Source organism: Thalassophryne amazonica, chromosome 15 (genome assembly GCF_902500255.1).
Source record: "Thalassophryne amazonica chromosome 15, fThaAma1.1, whole genome shotgun sequence".
NCBI lineage: Eukaryota > Metazoa > Chordata > Actinopteri > Batrachoidiformes > Batrachoididae > Thalassophryne > Thalassophryne amazonica.
The window spans coordinates 37,286,165-37,311,573 of NC_047117.1; the positions used below are offsets into that span (position 1 = coordinate 37,286,165).

Genomic DNA, 25,409 nt, shown 5'->3' on the forward strand with positions numbered 1-25,409 from the left:
GCAATGGTGGTGCGTCCATTGCCAGGCAAGGGACACAAATTTGTGGCGTCCAGTGTGAACGCGGTACCGTCAACACATAATAACGCTAAACAAGATGGAGGCGCTCTGGCAACAGCTCACAGGCTACATCCGCCATCTAGTGGATTAAATAGAAATCGATGGTCTGCTCCACGTCCTCTCTCTGATCTCCTGGCTGTGGATTCCTCACTGTCCAAGACAAAGCCTTCTCTGCTGTCACCCCCTGCCTGTGAAAGGTCAACCTGCTGCTGGTGCTGAGTATTTTAAGTATCTTTTAAAAACTCACATTTAAGAAAGCTTTGAGTAAACATACAACTAATAATAATACTTTTTTTATAATACAGAATGTGGATACGTTGTGTGTATTGTGTACCTTCGTCCTCTGAAACACTGCCTTTGGGTCCAGTGCCTTGGTTTTGCCTGGATTGTTTTTGTTGGTCTTGATCCAGCAGATGTCCTCACACCGTCTAAAGCCCCACTTCCTCAAACACTGAAACAAGTATAAGAAGGAGAAGTGTCACTGTGGCCTGAATAATTATTTTTACAAGGGCTTCATATACTGAATGTTTTCATTGTGGATGATCGATTAATGTGTTGATTTTTTTTCCAATTAACTGATTAATTGTTTGGTCCATAAAATGTTGAAAAATGTTTATCATTGTTCCCCAAAACTCAAGATCGAGTCCTCAAACATTTTCTTTCGTCCACAATCCAAAAACATTCTGTTTCAGAAGAACTATGCATCCAGACTGCTAATTCTTGCACATTTCGCCAGACAGAAGCTGCGCATTCCAGCCTCAAGCTGTGCTTCAGGATGAGTGTTCAGCACACCTGGCATCATCTGCAGACCTGGAGGCATCAACCTGACTAACAAGCTTCTTTTCCTGCACTTTGAAGTAACCGAAGAACTGTCTGGAAAACAACTCAAAGAGAAAGTAAGAGAGAAAAAGAAGTGGAAAAAGTTTTTTTTTTCCACATGCCCATGTTCTGTGAAAAAAAGAAAAATTAAGAACAAACTTTTAAAAGAAAAAAACATAATTATTAACATCAGGTGTGACAAAACAAATTTTATTTCTTTATTTTGACAAGTTTAAACAGTTAAACAGTTTCCTCTGCCTCAGCAGAACAAACACTGAGATTGTTACACCCATAGACATTATAAAGAGTAGACGCCGCATTGGTTGCTGAGGTGCAAGAAATGTGTCTGCCATCTTTGACCGGTCATTGTAGAGATTCCATCACAAGGCACAGTGAAGGTTTTATAATTTTGTTTGTTTTTATTTTAATCAATCTATATTAAAGTTGCTTGTTCTTTGTTATTTTCTCTGTTCTGTAAAGTGTCTTTTAGTACTGTGTAAAGTGTTATATAAATAATATGTATATGTCACGGACATGATGAGCAAAGCTCTTCAGCATCTCACCATGTCATTTAGGTCCTTCAGACTTTTCGTCTACCTCGGTTTGTGGCTTTTTATGACAGTGTTGTCCAGCAGATTGTTTTGTGCCATTTCCGGTTTGTGCCTTCATCTACCATAGAGTGAGCTTCACGCGAGTTTTACGCCACATGTCCTTCCTAACGTAAATCCATATTAGAGAATGAGCAGGGGTGGGATTGAACTGGGAAGCAAGCTCACTGGAAATAAGTGCACTTAACCGCTTGGCCACCACCCACTGCAATTATGCCCCATCATCTCTTACTGCACTACTTTTCCTGATATTTAATGATTTTAATGTGGCATCACTTTGGTATTGGTCAATTAATCGAGTGTCTGATTATAAAGGTGTGCATAATAACTTGGATTCGATTGTTCAGAATCGGATGATTTTATGGGTCACCCTGAACAGGATTCTGTGGATTCTGATGGACCAATCAGTGGTGTAAAGTGGCCAAACATTGTCATTGTTGGGTATCTTAATGTCTACACATTGCTGTCAGTGAGGTAAGAGCACCAACATGCCAGTGGGGCAGCCACAATCAAATGGGCATGATCAACTTATGTCCAATGTAAAATACAGTCATTTAGGGATATTGGTTCAAAATCCCATGAAGTATCCTCATGAGATAAAATTTTGAGTTATGAATATATAATAACCATGTTTCCATTTTCTGGTATTACAGACTCTAGGCAGCAGAAATAACTGATCATACAGACTTTGAAGAAAGCAGGTATACATTATCATAATTTAAGGTAGCCTCTTACATAACAAGGTATTGTTTAGAGAAATACCATGATTTTTATTTAAAAAATTATTTAATTTACTTAAGGTGTCAATTTAAATTTTATTCTAAGCAGAAACATACCCAGAATATGAGAATGTACGTTATTTTTTAATACTGAAGTTAACCCAGGCTACATCCTCACCCTTTACACCTCTGACTGCACCCGTATCCACACCAGCAACACTTTCATTAAGTATGCAGATGACACCACAGTGGTAGGCTGTATCACTGGAGGAGATGAGTCTGCCTACCAAGATGAGGTGGAACAACTGACAGTGTGGTGAAGAAAAAATAACCTGCTCTTGAACACATCCAAAACCAAGGAGGCAATCACAGACTTCAGGAGAAACAAAACAGACATTCAGCCCATTATCATTGGGGGGACCTTTGTGGAAAGGGACAGGGACTTCAATTTCCTGAGAGTCCACATAGATGAGAAACTGACCCGGAATACTACACACTTGGCAAATAAGGCACAGCAAAGACTACACTTCCTGAGAATCCTCAGAAAAATAAACCAGAGTTTGCTTGTGTCTTTTTACCGCTCTACGACGGAGAGCATCCTCACATACTGCCTCTGTACATGGTCTGCCAGCTGCATGGGGACAAACAGAAAAACAGAAAAGAGCTCCACAGGGTTACCAAAATGACAGAAGATCACTGAGTGCTCTCTACCCACATTGGGGGACCTTCATGGATCTTACTGTCTCAGGAGAGCCAATACCGTCCTAAAGGACTCATCCCACCCTGGCCACTCTCTGAACTACAGCCTCCAGGCAGATGGTACAGAGCCATTAAAGCAAATACAAATAGACTGAAAAACAGTTTCGACCCAACTGCTGTTAGAGCTTTGAATGCCACTGGAACCAAATAGCCATGTCACATGCAACTAAGGTTGCGACCGATCTGACCCAGTGTCGTATCGGCTTCCGATATCAATGGAATTCAAGTATCAGAAAATACCAATACAACCTGTGGCGTTTTTCGATACCAGAGAGAAGCCACATCTGTGAAACCTCTCAACTGCTGCTGCATGCTCCCTGCTCTGTTTACTGCTGAGTGTGAGGAAGCAAGGGGGAGGTGTCTGAGCTGAAGCCGATCTGTTTCTTCCGCAGTGTTCTAATCCACGGGTAGAGGCAAATTTCTGCCCGGATCTCAGGTTCAAATTGTCTGTGCCACCGAGCACAGATTTTCAGAAAAATGAACTGAATTGTTGCTGGGGAAAAAATAAAAAAATAAATAAAAATAAAATAAAATCAGCAAGTTCAGCATCCCAAGGCTGTGAAGTGCTACAAAACAGCAGCTCAGAGCGCAGCAGTCAGGAGCAGAGCTGAACAGAGCTTCAATTTCTCTCTGGTAAAAAAAACAACAAAATCCTTCAGTATTAATCCAGAGTTTGCTGCGTGGGTGTCAGTGATGATATGTTTAGAAATTTACAGTTTATTTTACAGTTGAAAGGCTTCGTGTTTCCAAAAAGTTCCAAGTTTGCTCAGCAGGAAAACGGAGAGCGAGTGAGAGAGAGACAACAAGAGAGGGAGAGAGAGGGAGCGAGTGAGAGAGGGTCTCACGGCAAGTTGTGATTCAGCAGCATGAAATGAATCATTAATCTATTGGTTCATTATATTGTGACGAAAAGTGCCTCATTTTCGTCACAGCAGCACAAATTCATTCTAATTCATTCCGTGATGGCTGCACGAAATTAAAAGTGAAGCAGGGGGGTTCGAGAGTGGTTATGGTTAGGGTAGGGCTAGGTTATGGTTAAGGTTAGGGTTGGGGGTAGGAGTCGGGTTAGTAATAGTGACTTAAAAAAAAAAAAAAAAAAAAACTCCCGTCACGAAAATTTTACTCATTTCGGGACAGGAGCACAGGAAAAAAACAAAACACATGAGACTGGGCTGTCCTGTCCTCCAGACAAAAGAAGAAAAAGACCATCCAGATTGTTAGCAGCACAAAGTTCAAAAGCCAGCATCTGTGATTGTATGGGGGTGGCACGGGCAACTTACACATCTGTGATGGCACCATCAATGCTGAAAGAAACATCTAGGTTTTGGAGCAACACATGCTGCCATCCAAGTAATGTCTTTTTCTGGTAAACATACCACTGTCCCAACTTTTTTGAAATGTGTTGCAAGCATCCATTTCAAAATGAGCAAATAGTTGCACAAAAACAATAAGGTTTATCAGTTTGAACATTAAATATCTTGTCTTTGTGGTGTAGTCAATTGAATATAGGTTGAAGAGGATTTGCAAATCATTGTATTTTGTTTTTATTTACATTTTACACAATGTCCCAACTTCATTGGAATTGGGGTTGTAGGGTTTATAGTGCCTGCAATGAAAAATAATTCAAAATAAATGCGAGAATAACTCCAAATTTTTGATTACTCACATTTTCCATACTGTCCCAATTTCTTTTTCTGATTAGGGGTCTGTACTGTCCTCTGTCACAACAACCACCTGCATGTCCTCCCTCAGCACATCCATAAAACTCCTTTTTGGCCTCCCTCTTCTCCTCCTCCCTGGTGGCTCCATCCTCAGCATCCTTCTCCCTATATATCTTGGGCCTCTCCTCTGCACGTCTAAACCATCTCAATCTCACCTCTCTGACTTTGTCTCCAAACTGTCCCACCTGAGATGTCCCTCTGATATGTTCATTCCTCATCCTGTCCATTCTCGTCACTTCCAAAGAGAATCTCAACATCTTCAGCTCTGCCACCTCCAGCTCTGCCTCCTGTCTTTTTGTTAGTGCCACAGTCTCAAAGCCGTACAACATAGCTGGTCTCACTACTGTCTTGTAAACTTTCCCCTTCACTCTTGCTGATATCCTTCGGTCACAAATCACTCCTGCCACCTTTCTTCACCCACTCCATTCTGCCTTCGCTCTCATCTTCACCTCTCTACCACACTCTTCATTACTTTGGACAGTTGACCCCATCTAATTAACTCATGTATTTTCACAACTTCTACTCACTGTAAACTGCATTATTCCACTGGGCTCCCTCTCATTCACACACGCGTACTCAGTCTTGCTCCTACTCACTTTCATTCCCTTCTCTATCCCCTCTCATATCTCCACTTCTCCACGCAGGATTCAACCTGCTCTCTACTCTCACTACAGATCACAATGTCATCTGCAAACATCATAGTCCTGTCTGATGTTATCTGTCAATCCGTCCATCACCACTGCAAACAAGAAAGGACTCAGAACTGATCCTTGGTGTAATCACACCTCCATCTTGAATGAGTCTGTCATTCCTACTGCGCATCTCACCGCTGTCACACTATCCTTATACATGTCCGGCACTACCCTCACATACTAATCTGCCACTCCAGACTTCCTCATATAATACGAAAACTCTTCTCTTGGCACCCTGTCACAAGCGTTCTCTGAATCAACAAATACACAATGCAACTCTTTCTGGCCTTCTCTATACTTCATCAGTATTCTCACAGAAAACATTTCATTTGTAGTGCTGTTTCTTGGAGTGAAACCATACTGCTGCTCACAGATTGTCATATGATTTCTAAGCTTAGCTTATACTACTCTTTTCCCATAACTTCATGCTGTGGCTGATCAACTTGTGCCTCTGTAGTTACTGCAGCTCTGCACATCACCCTTGTTCTTACAAATAGGAATCAGCGCACTTCATCTCCACTCCTCAGGCATCCTCTCACTTTCCAATACTTTGTTAAACAGTCTGGTTAGAAACTCCACTGCAATATCTCCTAGACACTTCCATGCCTCCACTGGAATATCATCTCATCTGGACCAAATGCCTTCACACTCTTCATCCTCTTCATAGCTGCCCTCACTTCATCCTTACTAATCTCTTGTACTTCCTGATTTACTCTTGCCACACCAGCCTTTTCTCTCATTTTGTTCATTCATCACCTCCTCAAAATATTCCCTCCACCTTCTCAACACACTTTCCTCGCTTGTTAAATCATTACTATCTGCATCTTTTACCACCTTAACCTCCTGCACATCACTTCCAGCGCTGTCCCTTTGTCTGGCCAATCGGTGCATGTCCTTTTCTCTCTCTTTACTGGGGATGGTATCGAAAAACGGTTCCTGTCAAGAATCGATAAGAAAGGATCAATCCACCAACATCAATAGCCTTTTTGCTTCACCATTCCTTTGTCGATTCTTAAGTTCACATTACGTCAGAGCGGCCATTGTTTTTGAGAGTGTGTATCTGGAAAATGTAATTTTTTTTATGTTGATTCTGGGCCTGCTGTTTCTCAGGAGCTGCGAAGCAGTGAATCGCTTTAAAGCGGCAAATCACTTTAAAGCAGCAAAGAACAAGCAGTGGGTCTGCAATTTCTTCATTAACCTCAAAGCCATTTAAAGATATCAATCAGGAGTCACTTTTGTGCTGATTAAAGTCACTAACTGGGACTCTTGTCTTGTTGCGGGCAAGAAATGAATCATTCTCCATTCCACACCGTTTTTATTCTTTCCTCATGAACTTTTTGTGGGGCAGCGCACGCAATAGTTCTCTGAACTCGCTTCGTCGGTTCGTAAACTGAAGCTCAGGTACAGGCAAAGGTAATAAATAATAATACTAATACAACCCCTGGCAAAAATTATGGAATCACCGGCCTCAGAGGATGTTCATTCAGTTGTTTAATTTTGTAGAAAAAAGCAGATCACAGACATGACACAAAACTAAAGTCATTTCAAATGGCAACTTTCTGGCTTTAAGAAACACTATAAGAAATCAGGAAAAAAAATTGTGGCAGTCAGTAACGGTTACTTTTTTAGACCAAGCAGAGGGGAAAAAAAAAAAATATGGAATCACTCAATTCTGAGGAAAAAATTATGGAATCATGAAAAACAAAAGAACGCTCCAACACATCACTAGTATTTTGTTGCACCACCTCTGGCTTTTATAACAGCTTGCAGTCTCTGAGGCATGGACTTAATGAGTGACAAACAGTACTCTTCATCAATCTGGCTCCAACTTTCTCTGATTGCTGTTGCCAGATCAGCTTTGCAGGTTGGAGCCTTGTCATGTACCATTTTCTTCAACTTCCACCAAAGATTTTCAATTGGATTAAGATCTGGACTATTTGCAGGCCATGACATTGACCCTATGTGTCTTTTTGCAAGGAATGTTTTCACAGTTTTGCTTAGGTGTTAATGATGGCTTTCGTTTAGCTTTTCTATGTAAATCCCATTTCCTTTAGGCGGTTTCTTACAGTTCGGTGACAGACGTTGACTCCAGTTTCCTCCCATTTGTTCCTCATTTGTTTTGTTGTGCATTTTCGATTTTTGAGACATATTGCTTTAAGTTTTCTGTCTTGACGCTTTGATGTCTTCCTTCGTCTACCAGTATGTTTGCCTTTAACAACCCTCCCATGTTGTTTGTATTTGGTCCAGAGTTTAGACACAGCTGACTGTGAACAACGAACATCTTTTGCAACATTGCGTGATGATTTACCCTCTTTTAAGAGTTTGATAATCCTCTCCTTTGTTTCAATTGACATCTCTCGTGTTGGAGCCATGATTCATGTCAGTCCACTTGGTGCAACAGCTCTCCAAGGTGTGATCACTCCTTTTTAGCAGACTAACAAGCAGATCTGATTTGATGCAGGTGTTCGTTTTGGGGATGAAAATTTACAGGGTGATTCCATAATTTATTCCTCAGAATTGAGTGAGTCCATATTTTTTTCCCTCTGCTTGGTCTAAAAAAGTAACCGTTAGTGACTGCCACAATTTTTTTTCATGATTTCTTATAGTGTTTCTTAAAGCCAGAAAGTTGCCATTTGAAATGACTTTAGTTTTGTGTCATGTCTGTGATCTGCTTTTTTCTACAAAATTAAACAACTGAATGAACATCCTCAGAGGCCGGTGATTCCATAAATTTTGCCAGGGGTTGTAATAATAATAATAATAATAATAATAATGATGATATCCTCTGTTTTGTGAGATTAACTGCACAGCTCCAAACACTGCATGACTCTCTGACAAGTAAAGTTGGAAAGATAGATTTTGGTCGGAATGAATAACTTTAAAGTGAACTGTCTTTTTAAATCAAATGACACCTCTTTTCCAAACGTTGTAATATAGACAACAAACTACAACCGACCAAAACCGCTTTTTTTCCCTCCCAAAATGAGACGTCCTCCATTCTTTACGAATGGCATTGATTTCGACGTGCAGCACAGCTGGGTGCAAGATCACAGCTCGGGGTATATGGAGTTAAATTTGTCTCACTAATACCTGAAAGGAATACTTTACAAAAACTACAGATTTTGCGCATTTCTATTTATGCCCAGAACACTAGGATCCACCATGTACAGAGTTTATTTATTTTTATTTATGTCCAGAAATCTAGGATCCAGTGACCAGCAGATTTTATTTATTTTTATTTATGTCCAGAGATCAAGGATCCAGTGACAAATTTCATATTTATTTACTTTAAGACTCAATAAAATGTTATTGACATAGAAAAACTGTAAAGCCTACTTTTAGTACACAGAAAATTCACAGGAGGTATTGATAAGGGAATCGATAAAGAATTGGATCGATAAGCGGAATCAATAATGGCATCGACAGACAGATAAAATCTTATCAATACCCATCCCTATTCTTTACTATTCAAGTTCTTTCATAACTCGCAATGACTGTTTTGCTACTTCTCTTTTGGCCCTACGCCACATCTCCTTGTACTCCTGACTACTTTCTTCATCTCTCAGACTATCCTAAAAATTTTTCACAAACCTCTTTCTTATGCTTTCTCGGACATCTTCGTTCCACCTATAAGTCTCCTTGTCTTTCTTCCACTGTCCAGATGTCACACCCAGTACCTTCCCAGCTGTCTAATTACCCTGTCAGACACTCGCTTAACCTCCAACACATTCTTAACTTACTCTTAATTTAAAATGACCAAACACCATTTGTCTTCCTATCGACACTGACAACAACGTGCACTCACCGCCTGTGCTCCTGCTCTTACTTCCCTTACACTTGGTCTCTTGCACACACAATATGTCTACCTTTCTTGTCTCCACTATATCAGCCAGCTCTCTCCCTTTACCAGTCATACTGCCAACATTCAAAGTCCAGACCGTCACTTCCACCCATCTAATTTTCCTCTTCTCCCACTGTCTGTGGACATGTTCTCCTCCTCTTCTTCTTCACCCAGCAGTAGCCCAATTTCCGTCAGCACCCTGTTGGACAATGGCACCGGTGGCAGTTATTAACCCGCTGTAACAGTGTATACCCCCCCCAAAAAGGCAACATTCCTACAGGGCAGCACTGATTAAAGCTTACCCAAACCTTGATAAGGCCCAATCAGGATAGAGCAACCTTTAAACTCTATATTTCATGGGGGGTAAGATATCCAAGGACAACTTCCAAGGTTTTTGTTTTTACCCATGTAATATCTTCCATTGTTCTATACTGAAAACACCGCTCACTGGAGGTCTTAAGACAAAACAGAAATGCCTTTGTTGTAAAAGTGGGCGGGGCTGAATAAGGTGAATAAGGACACACACATCCCTTTAACCCTCAAGTGACCAAGCTATTCTGGCGACTAATATAGTAGGATAATTATAGCATCCAACATAGAAGAACCGGTGACAAGCAAATATGCCAATAATTTAACAGAAATCTCAATGAACCCATCAGTCATCCTTTCTGACAATCATGAACTATTTTCATCCTCACTCTGGGCATCAAGAATCAGTGTCAATGCTTGTGCAGCTGTAAATCTTGTTATTCTAGGTCTGTTGGTTATGCTCCCCGAAAAACAGTAAAATATGATGATTAGGGCAAATTAGAATACCATCTGAAGCTGACACAAGCGTGGATTATACTTGCACATGATTGGCCAAGCCTTGCAAAATTCTATGAACAAATGTGGGACAAACAGATTGACAAATTTGTGGTAGGAAACTTTTTCCGATTAAAATTAGCAAATGGTGCACAAAAATATATGTTCAGGGTCATCAACGACCGCACTTGGTCGCTTGAGGGTTAACAATAACAGAGAGTATTTTGCGGCAAACCTAAAACATCGAGACATAAGTGATGACCAGCACTGTGAAGAAAGTAAGCCAACGTTAGCCTCCCTCTTTTTATAAATGCAAGTAAGCTACTTTCATTGTCATTAAATGCAATTGCTCTCAGTCCAAGACTTTGTGATTAAGGTCATTAAAGGTAAGAATAACAAATGAATTCCCCCCCACACACAAACACTCTTTTACGAGGGTCTATTTGTTGTAGATGCTGCAGAAGCAGGCCCACTGTATTCAATAACAGTAGCAATTCAACAGGCAGCAAGCACCTAGATGAATTAATCAGGCTAATTAAACACATTTGAGACTATCAGTTTTGGCCACCTTATGTGCTCATGAGGCCGATTTAAAAATAAAACAATTGTGCATGCAAGCTTGTCAATGTGCCTTTGGTTGAACAATCCTCAGGCGCCCCCTTGTGTCAGTTTTCAGCCTTACATGTGCCTTAAAATATAGCAAATGGTGTTCTGACTTATTTGGAAACATACTAGTGCTGCATGTAATGTTACTTTGTTCAGACATGAAGTTCAGACATCAATCCTCGCTTTAAAATCTTAAAATATTTAACTGACCACTCGCAGTCTGATGCAGATGCTTTCGGCATAGTATTTACAAAGAGCACAGCGGGATATCCTCCCACTGTTGATCTTTGTTGAACACCTGCAAGCTGTGATGATACGCACATTATAATTTTAATTTGCAACTTTTACCACTGCTGCAGCGGCAAGGTCAAAGGCTGGTTTAATTTCAACAAAGATGAAAGACAAATGAAAATGTTTTAGTGCAGATACACCCAATTTTGTATCACATAAGGAATAATTTGTGACATTATGGATAAAAACGAAGCTGTAATATCATAAAAAAGTTCTTAAATTTTTGAGAACTTCTTTGAGAATTTTGAAGACTGGTGAAGGAAACCACCAAAACACATGAAAACTATTGTGCAACTTCTTCAATTGTACTTACGAGTGGAACAGAGAAGGACTTCCTTAAAAATAAAGCCTGGTTCACACGGCAAGATAATTAGGCCGATATCGGACCCGATCTTCCCCTTCCGACAATCTTAAAGACGCCCAGACAATTGTGATGACACTAAAGATAATCTTATCAGATATTCCTGCCGTGTGTGGTGTGTAAGGAGCGCTCTGATCGGAAGGACGTCAGGAGCACTCCGATCGCAAATTGGGGATATTCGACATATTGGAGTGTCTTGGCCTCATATCGCAGTGTGTGTGGTGTCCTCCGATCACAAATGAGCACAGAGCCTGCTGAATGTGACGTGTACCCAAATAGAAAGCGAGCTGATGGACGCACGAAGCAGAAAATACAATCAAAACAGCTATTCTGACTTACAAGAAGTCTGGTGGTCACGCTGTCTCCACTCCTTTTAAAGAACGCCTTTTCTTTTTCTTTTTGTGTTGTTTTTTTCCTTTCAAAGTGTCCTTTGAAAGTGTTTCAAAGTGTCCCTTCCAACACCGGATTACAGCCTCAGTTGAGGTCAACAGACTCCCATCCTTACTGTAGACTGCTTGGATGTTTCCCGTTTTCCACTCCTGAGGTGCCTTACTGTCCGCCAGAAGCACCTTGGTGCCGATCGAAAGTCCTTCTCCATGGTTACTTCAAAATCCTCTCACACCTGCTGCTTTGCCTCCCCCACAGCAGAGGCTGCAGCCTGTCGGTACCTTGCAACTACCTCTGGAGCCCTCCAAGATAACATATCCCGGAAGGACTCCTTCAGTCAGACAGCTTCCCTAACCACCGGTGTCCATCACGGTGTTCGAGGGTTGCTGCCCCAGGAAGCACATAAGACCTTCAGGTCACAGCTCCCCTCTGCAGCTTCAGCAATGGAAGCTTTGAACATTGCCCATTCTGGTTCGATGCCCCCAACCTCCACAAGGATGTTAGAAAAGCTCCGCCGGAGGTGTGAGTTGAAGATCTGTCAGACAGTGGGCTTCTCCAGACATTCCCAGTTCACTCGCACTATCCATCAGGGCTTACCAGGTCTGTCCAAAGTCCTCCCACACCCTCTAATCTAACTCAGTTGACAGGTCCCAGGTCCAGAAGTGTTCAGTTGACAGGTGATTAGCTGACAGCTCTGCACTTCTTTTCACCTGAGTGTCCAAAACATGCAGCTTCAGATCAGATGATACAATCACAAAATCGATCATCAGCCTAGAGTCCTCTGGTACCATGTACACTTATGAGCACCCTTATGTTCGAACATGGTGTTTGTTATGGACAGTCCATGACTAGAACAGAAGTCCAATAACAAACGGCCGTTCGGGTTTAGATCGGGGAGGCCGTTCCTGACAATCACACCTCTACAGGTGTCTCTGTCATTGCCCATGCAAGTCCCCCACCGGAGTCACATACAGGACTCCATTCAGGGACTCCAAGAAGGCCGAATACTCCAAACTGCTGTTTGGTGCATACGCACAAACAACAGTTTTCCACCCCACCACCCCGAGGTGCAGGGAGGCGACCCTCTCATCTACTGGGGTAAACTCCAATGTAGAGGTGCTCAGCAGGGGACTCGTGAGTATCCCCGCACCCGCCTGGTGCCTCATACCTTGAGCAACTCCAGTGAAGACTAAGGTCCAACTCCTATTAAGGAGAGTGGTTCCGGAGCCTAGGCTGTGTGTGGAGGCGAGGCCCAGCAGATCTAACGAGTAACGCTCCACCTAATGCACAAGCTCTGGCTCCTTCCCCCCACAGCAAGGTGACATTCCACACCCTCAGAACTAGCCCCTGCCACCCAGGTCAACACAGCTCTCAGTTTCATAGCGACACACAAACCTCTCAACCACAGGTGATGGTTCCCAGAGAGGCAGTACAAAACAGTGCACATTGAATCGACTGTGCTATCAATAGTATGGGGACTGGTTCATCCAGGAGTCGGCAAGACCTCATTTATGACATTCTTTTGGCGATTAGAGATGTGGCAAGGAAAGGGGTTGAGATAATATCGATATGGGTTCCAGTGCATATAGGTTTCCCAACAAATGAGAAGGTGTATAGGTTAGCCAAAAAGCCGTGACAAAAATAAAAAAATAAACACAGATGGACATCTGTATCAATCTTTCCAAAGCAGACGGCAAGCGTATTGTCAGGAGGGAAATTAATTTACAATGGCAAGAATGCTGGGAGCAAGAGACTAAGGGTAGGCACTTATTTTCAATAGCTGAATAGAGTGACAGATTCAGTAAATAATTATGGAACAAAAGGGTGGAAAACAAAGGATGAAGTTACTATTGTTAGACTGAGAATTGGTCATATTTTTTTGAACAGTACTCTCTTCCGCCTAAGAAAGCATCAGGATGGACTATGTTTGGGATGTTTACAGCCAGAGACAGTGCAGCATGTTCTCATGTACTGTAATAAATACTCCAGAGAAAGGCAAGAGCTTCTCTCAGAATTTAGAAGAATAGGCCTCAAAGAAGTTTCTGTAAAAGTATTTTAGACATAAGGTCAAGTGTTGGCTTTTTAAATACTTGAAAAACACTGGACTCATTGAAAGGATTTAGCACTGCTATAACAGACTGATGCAGCAGGTGGCAGCAATGCAACAATAAGGATGGCGGGTGGATACGTTTGATTTATTGCACAATGGCATGTTTTGAGAAAGAGTGCATTTCCAAAATGCCACCAATAAATAAATGATAGTACTTAATTTACTCATCATCTGTGTGATCTTACTACTGCAATAACTGACTGATGCATAAAGTTTGCTGGCCCAGAATTGCTTAACATTATTAACGGCACCACACCAAAAACTATCAATGGATCACTTGATTAAGTTTAACTAGACCTGCACCTGCACACCTGTCAGCTTCAGCTAAGAAAGAAATGGTTCACCGCACACGTCAAAAATTCTTACAACACATCAGATAACCTTCCTGACTGATTGCAGGCTCTCTGATGGAACTCTGCTTTCATCGCAACAAATGAATGGACTACTTGCGGAGTGACATGAAGACATGAATCAGAGGTACAAAAAGGTTCACACAGTGGTGTGTTTACCAACACTGACCCGGAGTGTACATGATGCTCCCCCCCAAAAAAATACAAATTTACATGATTTATGAGTGTCTCATTTTGTAGGTCAGGACAGCCGGATTTATCCAGAAGAATCACACCTCTGCTCCATGTAATTTACCACACAGTATCATGCTATTTGTATTTCTTAATGACTCATGGAAATGAAGTACAAAAAATATTCAGTAACTTGGAAATGTTCATAAATTATTCAACCTGACTTGTCTAATGAAAACTGTCAATTAAATGATGATTTGCATCATGAATATCCTCACATGTCCAAATACCTACAGGCTCTGAAAATGGAGGGACCGTGCACACAAATGGCCATAATTCCTAAACAGTTGCTGCTTTTGTCTGAGGGAGCATTAGAAATAATGTCAGAGTTCAACTACATTTAGATCTGCTTGGAAGAAATACTAGTCCACTTCCAAACAGGAACATGTACAGCAGGATCTTTCGTTAATCATCTATTGCAGATTATATTTTAAATAATTAAAAAGGTGATATTTTTGGGTCCTGTACCATCTATTATTGTCTGGGATGTTCTTGACAAAAATCCAGCATCTATAATTAAATTGCCAATGCTGCCACTGACAAAGCACATGGCTGCTCTCACACCAACACCAATAAGACTAACAATTCCTGTCACTTTTTCAAACCGCATTATCAGACCAACAGCAACAGAAACAGACTCAAAATAAATGAGGCTGCCAAACACACTGCAAAATTAGCCCCAGTGCTAGGTTTACAGAGTCTGGAATCCAGGAAAGGATTTGATAATGTTTTAGAGAGTGAGAATTGGCTTGTAATTTAATTTGTACTGTCTGACAGCCAGTGTTACCATTCTGCCCAGGTCTAGTCCTTCCCCAGAGCCACACCAGAGAAAGACGAAGGAACGCAGGTCTGACATCTCGTCAATTTCCAGTTTCATGATCTAAAATATCAGAAAGAAAACAAGGGAAAGACATGATAATAAATATGGTGTCCCAAGGGTATAATTTATGCAAACACCATTCACTGAGCACTTTCAGTCTCTTTCTCCACAAATGTTCCTATCTGCACTGGTCATAAGTAATGAGGCTTCACAAGCAGCAAAGCATCCTTGATATGTCACCCCCTGCTGGTAAAGGGCTGACAAGGATACAACCACTAATCCATAGTTTTACTGAGCTTAAAGGAAGTGTGAGTTAATGTTGCACATGTGCAGGGCCGGACCACGGCATCATGAGTTAGGGTGGCAAGTTTGTTTTCCTCACTGCCTTATAAGTTGCCCAGCTATTAGTCAAGTACACCTATTACTGCTCAGTGAGCAGCAGGGGAGCATCGAGTGCCAATCCTAGCCGAGACTCGAACCAGCAACCTTCTGCCAGAGTGCTTAAATGATTCAAGCATAATTATAAGTTATGGGCAGTAACTTTCGAAACCATTAAACCAGGGTTCTAGCTAGAACCATTTTAGTGCCGGATAAATTATGTGATCGCGGCTCACGGCCATGAGCGCAGGGGCCCCCGGCGGGGGTCAAGGAGGCAGGGCCCCCTGAAGTTATAGGGTTTTATACCTCTAAAATGTTATTGGCAAACCCTATTTTAACCAATTTTTAGTGGTTTTAGATGCACTGAAAGCAAGAATAATAGACAAAAAAAGACATTTATGTTGTAATATTTGTAAAACCAAAGTTCTTTTAAAATGTTTCTGTCAAAGTCTAAGTTAATAAAATAAATAACGTTGAAAAGGTTACTGGAGCTGGTGCCCCCGCGACCCGATCCCGGATAAGCAGTTCAAGATGAGTGATGAGAGAGCATATCAGAATGAACTGAAGAAAGCAGCACCTAAGAAATGCAGCAAAATGTGGGCTTAAACCACTGGACTAACAAGATAACCCTCTGGGAAAAAACTCCTAATGTGTATCTATTTCTCTATATTGGACTCATAATTACTGGTGCAGTTCAAACAAGATACATGACCATACATACGTCATCCCAGGTCCAGAAGCGTTCAGTGTGGCTGATGCCTGATTCTCTGTAATATTCTTCTAGAGGAGGCTCAAGCAAAATGACATCAAACTTGCACTTCAAATCCCGCAGGTCAAAATGGTCAAGGTCAGCCTGGAGGTACCTAAAGGCAGACATGCACAACCTCAGTGGAGTTAATTTTAAAGTTACCCTCAAGTCTCCAAGCATCTCCCAGAATAACAGCACAGACAACCAGGTCCTACTTTAAAATTTACACAATCGTTTAACATACATGGGAGGTGTGTTGGTGCTGGAGATGAGTTCATCCTTCAGTCTGATCAGCTCCCGAAGTTTAGGGTATTCTTCAAAGCGATCAGCCAAACCTTAACCACAGAATACAAATGTGACCAGGTGAAACGGGGGGTTAAGGAAACAGCTCTTTTCACAACATGTTTTGATTTGAAGCTTTTGTTGTAGACTGTTTCCTGTTAAATGTGGTGTTGTCACTTTAAGAAACCCGGTGACGTAAGCCCTTGTGAGATCGCAGGAACGTATTTAACATGTGGATTCAGGTGGATCAGGAACTGGCTGAAGTGGGAGAAGAGGCTATGAATAAGAGCGCTGTGCCGAATTTGGTCCTTGTTGCGCACTCTGACGAGCAGAACGGCGCAAGTGGCCATAAAGCCAAGGGGTTAGCCTGTTTTTTTGTGATGCATGCTGATTGCTTTGCTAAGCTGTGCCCATTTTGCACATTCTGCCAGATGTGCAAGGCTGGCGTGCATGTAGGCTGCAAACAGGGGTCAAACACTGAGTGAACTTAACATTTCTTTTTGTCTATCTGAACTGTTGTGAATGACATTGCAGACGGATTGATGTATTTTGAATGCAACAAACAGGCAGTATTAAAGAATTATTAACTGAGCGTGAGGTTTGTACAGGAAAACAGACTGAGCAAGCTAGGTTAATAATTTGTTTATATATATATATATATATATATATACACACACATACACGAGGTCTGTTAGAAAACTATCCGACCTTTTTATTTTTTGCAAAAACTATATGGATTTGAATCATGTGCGCTTGTATCAGCCAAGCTTGAACCTTCGTGCGCATGCGTGACTTTTTTCACGCCTGTCAGTTGCATCATTCACCTGTGGGCAGGCTTTGAGTGAGCAGTGGTCCACCCCTCTCGTCGGATTTTCATTGTCAGGAAAATGGCTGAGCGACTGCCGCTTTGCTGCATGAAAATTTTTTCAGAAACTGTGTGAGACAGCCAGGTGGAAACCATTCGGAAAATTCAAATGGCTTTTGGTGAAGATTCTATGGAGATCACACAGATTAGGGAGTGGTACAACCGGTTTAAAGATGGCCCACAATGGTGCAGGGCGCGCTGCATTCCGAGCGGCGATCGACAGGCTGAAATGACTAGATCATTTCCAAACTGAATGCTGTGTTGATCTGGGACGTCATCTGACTACCAGAGAAATGGCACAAGAGGTGGACATCAGCCATTTTTCAGCAGATTCCACTGTTACAGGAGATTTAGTAATGAAAGACGTGCGGAGGCATTCGCGCATCGGGACGGAGCTACAAATGGCGGAGAACAAAAGCACCATTCAGAAGATTCAGACGGCTTTCTTCGGTGGGTTTTTAGTCGAGTGAGTATTCGAGAAATTGTGGAGAGCTTGGCATGTCACAACATGTCCTGTGAGACTTCCAACACGGACTTGCTTTTGTTCTCCGCCATTAGCGGCTCCGTCCCGACACGCGAATGCCTCTGTTTTGTAACAAGGTTCGGTCAGATCGGCACACAGAAATGATCACACAGACTGCATTTTGCTAGAACAAACAGGCGTATATTTATTCCCCACAAAAGTAGTTACATCAAACACAAGTGGTTGCAGCGCATAAAATATCTCTTTCTCTCTTACCGTGACGCCTTTAAGGTGGAGAGCCAACACCTTCGGCAGAGTGCGCTTGTCAACCGGCTGGGCGTTCGTACGTAACCCGCAGCAGACTCTATCGGAGCATGGCTCTGCCCCCTCTTTTCTAGTGTGTGTGCGAAGGGAGGGTGAGTGGCCATCTCAAACTCCCTGGCGCACATAATTCCTTTAATCAACAGGCATCTGAAAGTTATTTCCTCTTGCAAAAACATAATAACCCCAGCTCTTCACTCCCAGTTCAGAATGACCCCAGCATGCTTCACTCCCAGTCGTTAGTGGCTACAAAAACAAATTCGTGCAATTAGTGAGGGTTACTTTAAGACAGGGGCAAAACAACATAATCTTTTCTCCACACAGCCTCCGCACGTCTTTCATTACAAAATCTCCTGTAACAGTGGAATCTGCCGAAAAATGGCTGATGTCCACCTCTTGTGCCATTTATCTGGTAGTCAGACGACGTCCCGGATCAACACAGCATTCAGTTTGGAAATGATCTGGTCATTTCAGCCTGTCGATCGCCACTCGGAGCGCGGCACGCCCTGCGCCATTGTGGGCTGTCTTTAAACCGGCTGTACCATTCGTTAATCTCTGTGATGCCCATGCAATCTTCACCGAAAGCCATCTGAATTTTCCGAATGGTTTCCACCTGGCTGTCTCACACAGTTTCTGAAAAACGTTTCATGCAGCAAAGCGGCAGTCCCTCAGCCATTTCTTCACAATGAAAATCCGACGAGGTGGGTGGACCACTGCTCACTTAAAGCCTGCCCACAGGTGAATGACGCAACAGACAGGTGTGAAAAAACTCATGCATGCGCACGAAGGTTCAAGCTTGGCTATATATACGAGGTCTATTAGAAAAGAAACCGACAGTTTTATTTTTTTAAAAAACTATATGGATTTGAATCACGTGTGATTACATCAGCCAAGCTTGAACCCTCGTGCGCATGCGTGAGTTTTTTCACGCCTGTCGGTGACGTCATTCACCTGTGAGCACGCCTTGTGGAAGGAGTGGTCCAGCCCCCTCGTCGGATCTTCATTGTCTGAGAAGTTGCTGAGAGACTGGTGCTGTGCTTGATCAAAATTTTTTCAAGAACTGTGAGGCACATCCGAGTGGAGACCATTCGAGAAATTCAGCTGGTTTTCGGTGTAAATTTTAACGGCTGATGAGAGATTTTGGATTGTTTCTATCGCTGTAAGGACTTCCCATGGAGCGGGACGTCGCGCAGCGGTCCAAGGCGACGTCATCATCCTGTTTCAAGCTGAAAACCTCCAAATTTAAGCCTCTGTTGACCCAGGACGTCATGAGAGAACAGAGAACTTTCATAAGAGGTCGGAATCAGCAGTTTATCCGGACATTCCACTGTTAAAGGAGATTTTTTTAATGAAAGATGTGCAGACGGATTGGCGCGTCGGCTCGCAGCCAGCGCGGCATGCCCGCCACAGGAAAAACACCTCCGTGTTGATAACCATTTGTAAAATCCAGGCGGCTTTGGGTGGTTTTCAGTTGAGTGAGTATCAGAAATTGTTTAACAGCAGGGCATGTTCCAACTTGTCCTTAAGGCTTCCAACGGATTGGCGCGTCGGCTTAATCCGTCAGCATGTCTTTCATTAAAAAAAATTTCCTTTAACTGTGATCTGCTTTTTTTTCTACAAAATTAAACAACTGAATGACCATCCTCCGAGGCTGGCGATTCCATAATTATTGCCAGGGGTTGCGCGCACACGCGCACACACACACACACACACACACACACACACACACACACACACACACACACACACACACACACACACACACACACACCTTTCTGGTTTGTAACGAATCTGATATGTGTTGCGGACCGACTGTCATGGTAACAGTCTGATGTCTGATATGGGAAAATATCAGACTAAATATCAGCCAATCAGAGCGCACATAGCCATATAATAAAATGTGATATTCATGTTAGAACAAATGTAAGGTTTGACAGAGTTGTTTTATTATCTGTGTCCAGCAGAGGGCTACTATTGTTATCTGTCATCACCACTGCTGTTGCTGAAATTTTTTCTTTTTTGTATGTTTGCATTTTTAGCTATGAATTGACATGTCTAAAAATAAATTTTTAAGAAAATTTGACCTGATCACTTTGTCTGTCCTGAGGGGAGTTATTCCTCAAAGTTATATGATTAACGCTGCTTCATAATGATTGCAGTCTGAGATTTAAAAACCCACATGAAATAATGGTTCTGTCATGTCAGGTTTTTCTATTTATAACCGGCCACACAAAGGCTAAAATCTAACACAATCACACACATATACAGACAAACGTACCAACATCTCTGATGAAGTTTTGTGGTCTATGCCCTGTGTCAACAAAGTGCTGGCAGTAGTCATTGTGAGGGTTCAGACTCTGGGTACCCTGAAAATAAGAGGTAAAAAAAATGGAAGAAAGAAGAATTTAATCAATACAGAATTAATTATGGCGTGCAACTAAAGAGAAAGAAAAAAGAAACTGGAGTTAGGAATTCAACAGCATGTGCACAATTAGCTTAATTAAAGTGCTTGTTTTTGTCACCAGATTTGACACCAGAGAACTGAACGGCGTAATGAATGGTGCTGAATGGTGCTCTTCTAAATTTACAAGGTTAGATTTCTGTTACCTGTCTATCTTCTGTTAGTATTTAAGTGCGAAAGCTATGAATTTTAGCTCATTATTTTACTCGTGTTAATCATAGGAGTGTTTAGCCTTCTGTTAGCACTAAGCTTGCACTAGCTATTGCTACATGCTTAGGTTCTCTTGGTGCACAACACTTTACTTTAATCTTACATGATGTTGTCGGAGAGGGTGGCCCTCTTAAAGAGCTGTGTCCGTAAGTTAGAGCAGTATCTTAATTCACTGGAGTTAGATATCATAGGTATTCCAGATGAGCATAGTGTCAGGCCGGCTAGTGCATCCATTAGTATTAGTTTAGCTTGTTGGTTAAAAACGATGGCTTTCGGACTGTTGTTAGGCAGAAGAACTCCTGGTAAGACTTGGTGCCCAGTTATGGTACCTGGCTCACAGGCACCGCTGCCGATTGTGAACCTTAGCCGAGCCTATTGATAGCCCTCCTAGCGCACAGGTAACTTCTATCCCTATCTCCAGGCAAGAGCGCTGTGCATTAGTGACAGGGATTCTATTACCTGCAAAGTCAGATTACAGACGCCAGCCAATGATAAATGTATTCCTGGGGCCAGAGGGCCCAACATTGCCTCTCATCTTAGGGTGCTGACTATGCACAAGCGCAGCCAGACAAAGGAACACGACACTAGTTATACCCATATAGTTATTTATATCGGCTCCAACAATGTTAGGATGTGACAATCACAGGTCACCAAAATGGACATAGAGAGGATTTGGAACCTCGCCAGGAAGATGAGTCAGCATCAATTAATAGTCTGTGGTCCCCTCCTCTCTCTGGGAAATGACGAGGCAAACAGGCTGATATCTTTGCATAGGTGGCTGAGGGAGTTCTGCAGGCAGCAAGGCTTTAGTTCTATTGATAACTGGCCCTCTTTCTAGGGTTGCTGTGGCCTGCTGATGCTGGACAGCCTTCACTCTACTGGGGAAGGCACCGCCATCTTATCTGCAAACATTGAGTCCTACAGGGAGGGTAATATTAGGACTGTACAGCAGGCCAAGGAGCAGGTGATGAGAGAACCTGCAGGGTCTACCATAAATGTGAGTGACATCGTAGCTTATGTGCCAGGGAGAGAAATTTTCAAATTAAAACTGTGGCCCATTTCCGCAGATGTACCCATAAAAACTGTAGCAGGATATGCTATGCAAACCTGGCACCCTTTACTACACTAGATAGCACTAAAACTGAGGCCCACTGGCTGTTTCTGCAACGTTAAATATTCTGTGTCTGCTATCCCCAGTTTGTGTGGCACAGACAAACTCAAACCTATTCTAAGGCTTCCATCATATATGACTGTAGAACTGTAGACTGTGTGGAACACTGCCTAGATATGAACGGTTTATGTGAAACCTGGCTGAACCCTACCATTGTCCACCCCTTGAATGAAGCCTGCCCACTTGCATACACATTTAGTCACAAAGCAAGGCGGAGGTGTTGCTTTTATTCATAAATCTGGGTTTAGCTTACTGGCTGCTGGGGGTCTAAAATAGGACTGCAGCTATCGAATATTTTTGGAATCAAGTATTCTATTGATTAATCAGATAAAAAGTACTTTTGTGTTTTTAAACAATATCAATAGTGGCAGGGCTCTCCTTAAGCAATGGCACAATGTCACTGTGCGCCATTATGCACAATTTTAAGTTTAGAATGTTCACTCTCTCCGTTTTCCCAGGTAATTATTTTTTTCACATTGTTAAGAGTTTTGGAGCTTTGCCGAACCATAAACCCAGGCGGTCTGTGAATTCTTCAGTGTGCAGACAGGACATTTTTTTCTGTTATTGCACATTTCATTTGGACTTTTTATTACTTATTCAGTGTTTAGTGTATATTTATACATGCTGTACAGAGACTGCAGCTCAAATCTAAGTCATATTCCTTGTATTCTGTGGATACTTGGCACAATAACACAGCCTTTGAAGAACGACTGGGGAGTGCAGCGTTTCCACAAAAGCTGCACTGATAAATCAACTGTACAGCCTGTTGATAAAAACTCTTATCAAATCTGAATAAAGGCATTTTTTTTAATAGTTAAACATGATTCTCTTAAAGTAATATAAAGTATTCTCTTAAAGAGCAGCCAGTGCACCAAACTGTAAAAAAAAAAAAAAAAAAAAAAAAGAAGAAAACATACAAACACACCTTCACTTTAAATGCACAATAAGTCCATTTCAGATGATGAGCGCGGACCTTTTCTCTTAAAAGGCTTTATTTTACTCAGCATGCAGCTTTGTCAACTTGTAGCGTCACCTGCTACATTAATTAGCTCTTACATTAGTTATGCTCTATTTTCTTTTTCTGTTTTATTGTGGGAACGTTACAGCACCACATACAGGCCTGGCGTATATACTACAGTGTTAAACAAAGCCTCGAGGCAAAGAATTTGCCTCGAATATAACATATAAAATATTATAATATAATAAACATATTACTTTGTCACCGTATACAGGCCCCTGGGCCCATATTCTGAATTCTTAGATGAATTTAACCCTCTGGGGCCGACGCTGTCATATACGACGGCTAAGACCAAGCTTTACTAAATTATAAATAACTTTTGAATGATATGAGATAGAAACTTACTTTTTTTTTTTTGCTCAAAAGTTAACTCCGCAGACTTTCGAGCCAGCCATCGGCCATCTTCGTACTCCTCGTAGAAGCTGTGTGATGACGTGTGCAATGTGAGTGTCCAATCGGAATTGGTTCACCATCACATGGTTTTCCAAAATCCAATCGTAGGGCAGATTTACCTCACGTGAAAAGCCAAAGATCATTTTCAGGAGTGATATGTTACTAGTTGGCCCGTTTGAATAGCCCCCTGGGTGCTCCAATGAGTACATACTATTAGTACATACTCAGTGTGCCCTGCGCCATTACGCACAGCGATCAGTGAAAGCGGGAGCACACGGAGAGGCTCTGATGACAATCTTGCATGCTCAAACAAAGAGTGTGTAACTATCAGGATTGCGTCACTAGTTGCATGTGAATGTTACTGGATAACTCTGTTGTTTTCTCTGTGTAAAGCACTGTTTACCATATCAATGGAAAACAAAACGCATAGACCATTTTGTATATATTGTTCAAAATGTGCATTTGTGTTTACTGTTTGAACCTTTTTGTTGTACAGTCTTTCACACAATACCTCAAATTACCTTTATAAAGTGTCAAAACAGTTGTTTATTATAGTTTGTTGTGTGTTTTGAATAAATGTGTGTGGAAAATTTGCTTTATTTTTTCCTTGCCTATTTTTGATTGTAAACCTTTATTACACTTATAAAACAAAACAAAAACATATATATTCTGAAAGCACAAGTTGTCCTGAAAAAAGAGACATAAAACTTGATTGTGGGATGTAGGGAGAGCTGTTAACAGCAATAATAAAACATTTATGCCAGGCGAGTGAACTGTCCAAAAAATGCCCTCGGACCCCAGAGGGTTAATGAGTTATCTCTAATTAGGCAAGCCGTGCAGATAGCATTCTGATTGTCAATGCCTTCAACATTGATCTAAACAAGCCTTCTGACACCTTCTGCAAATCATTCAAATCCAGTTCAACTCACATTAGTGGAAACATCCTGGATTTGGTCCTAGCTAATGGTATTGCTGCCTCAAATATTGACATTGCGTCTGATGCATCGGTGGTTTCAAATCACAATTTACAGTCTCACTGCCTTGTCCACTGGGACGAGATGCTTATTTATCATCATGGTGATGCATTAACTCCTCAACCACAAATGACTCTGGAGCCAGACTGCCCGATATCTTAGTGTCACATTCGTAACATGATCATTCAGTTGACAGTCTTGTGGACAGATTAAACTCAGCACTCATGAGCACATTGGACATGATCCCCCGCCTACACTGAAACCACGCCACATTCAATGATCATCTACAGGGCCTCAAGCATATGTCTAGAGGTCTCGAGCAAAAATGGCATAGCTCTAGGGCTGCCATGACTAGTCATGACTATGTCGACTATTGAAACTATCGACAACTAATTTAGTAGTCGATGAGTCATTTGCTTTGAACCTTGAACCAATGAAGCAGTGCTTCGATCCGCTACTTTGTTGGATCTTTGCTTCGCCCCTCTTCAGAAGCGGCAACTCCGCTTCTTATCCCCTCTCAAAGCAATTAAAAGATGTCAATCGTGAGTCACTTTTGTGTGGATTAAAGTGACTAACTGGGACTCCTATCTTGTTGTGAGGGGAAAAAAAAAAAAGAAAAGAGAATTGTCCTCCATTCCGTTGCTCCAAACGCTGCGCCGCCAAGTCAAGTTAGAAAGATAGAGTCCCCTCGGAATTAATAACTTCAATGCAACTCGCCGTTTAAATCAAATGACACCTCTTTACAAACGTTGTAATACAAACAATAAACTGCAATCGATCAAAATGTTTTTTTTTTTTCCTCCCAAAATAAGATGTCCTGGCTGACGTGCAGCAGCCCAAGACTGTATGGCTGCAGACCTGCAGACTCCAGCAGCCAGCTGAGCTCAGCTCAGACATATGCAGTGACATCCATGCCGTTAATGTCCAAAAGGAAATGCTTTTGACAAAA

At 41.9% G+C, this 25,409-nt stretch overlaps 1 protein-coding gene across 1 annotated transcript in view; it reads right to left on the minus strand.

Annotated features, from left to right (window-relative positions):
• Nucleotides 1–25,409, minus strand: part of mettl14 (methyltransferase like 14) — a 49,099-nt gene that overhangs the window by 8,831 nt on the left and 14,859 nt on the right. Inside the window, exons 5-9 of the mRNA XM_034188483.1 lie at nt 20,512–20,599; nt 16,547–16,637; nt 16,276–16,417; nt 15,144–15,236; nt 392–508 (exon numbers count right to left, since the gene is read on the minus strand). Coding sequence (XP_034044374.1) covers nt 392–508; nt 15,144–15,236; nt 16,276–16,417; nt 16,547–16,637; nt 20,512–20,599 — 531 coding nt within the window. The remainder of the gene's footprint in view (nt 1–391; nt 509–15,143; nt 15,237–16,275; nt 16,418–16,546; nt 16,638–20,511; nt 20,600–25,409) is intronic.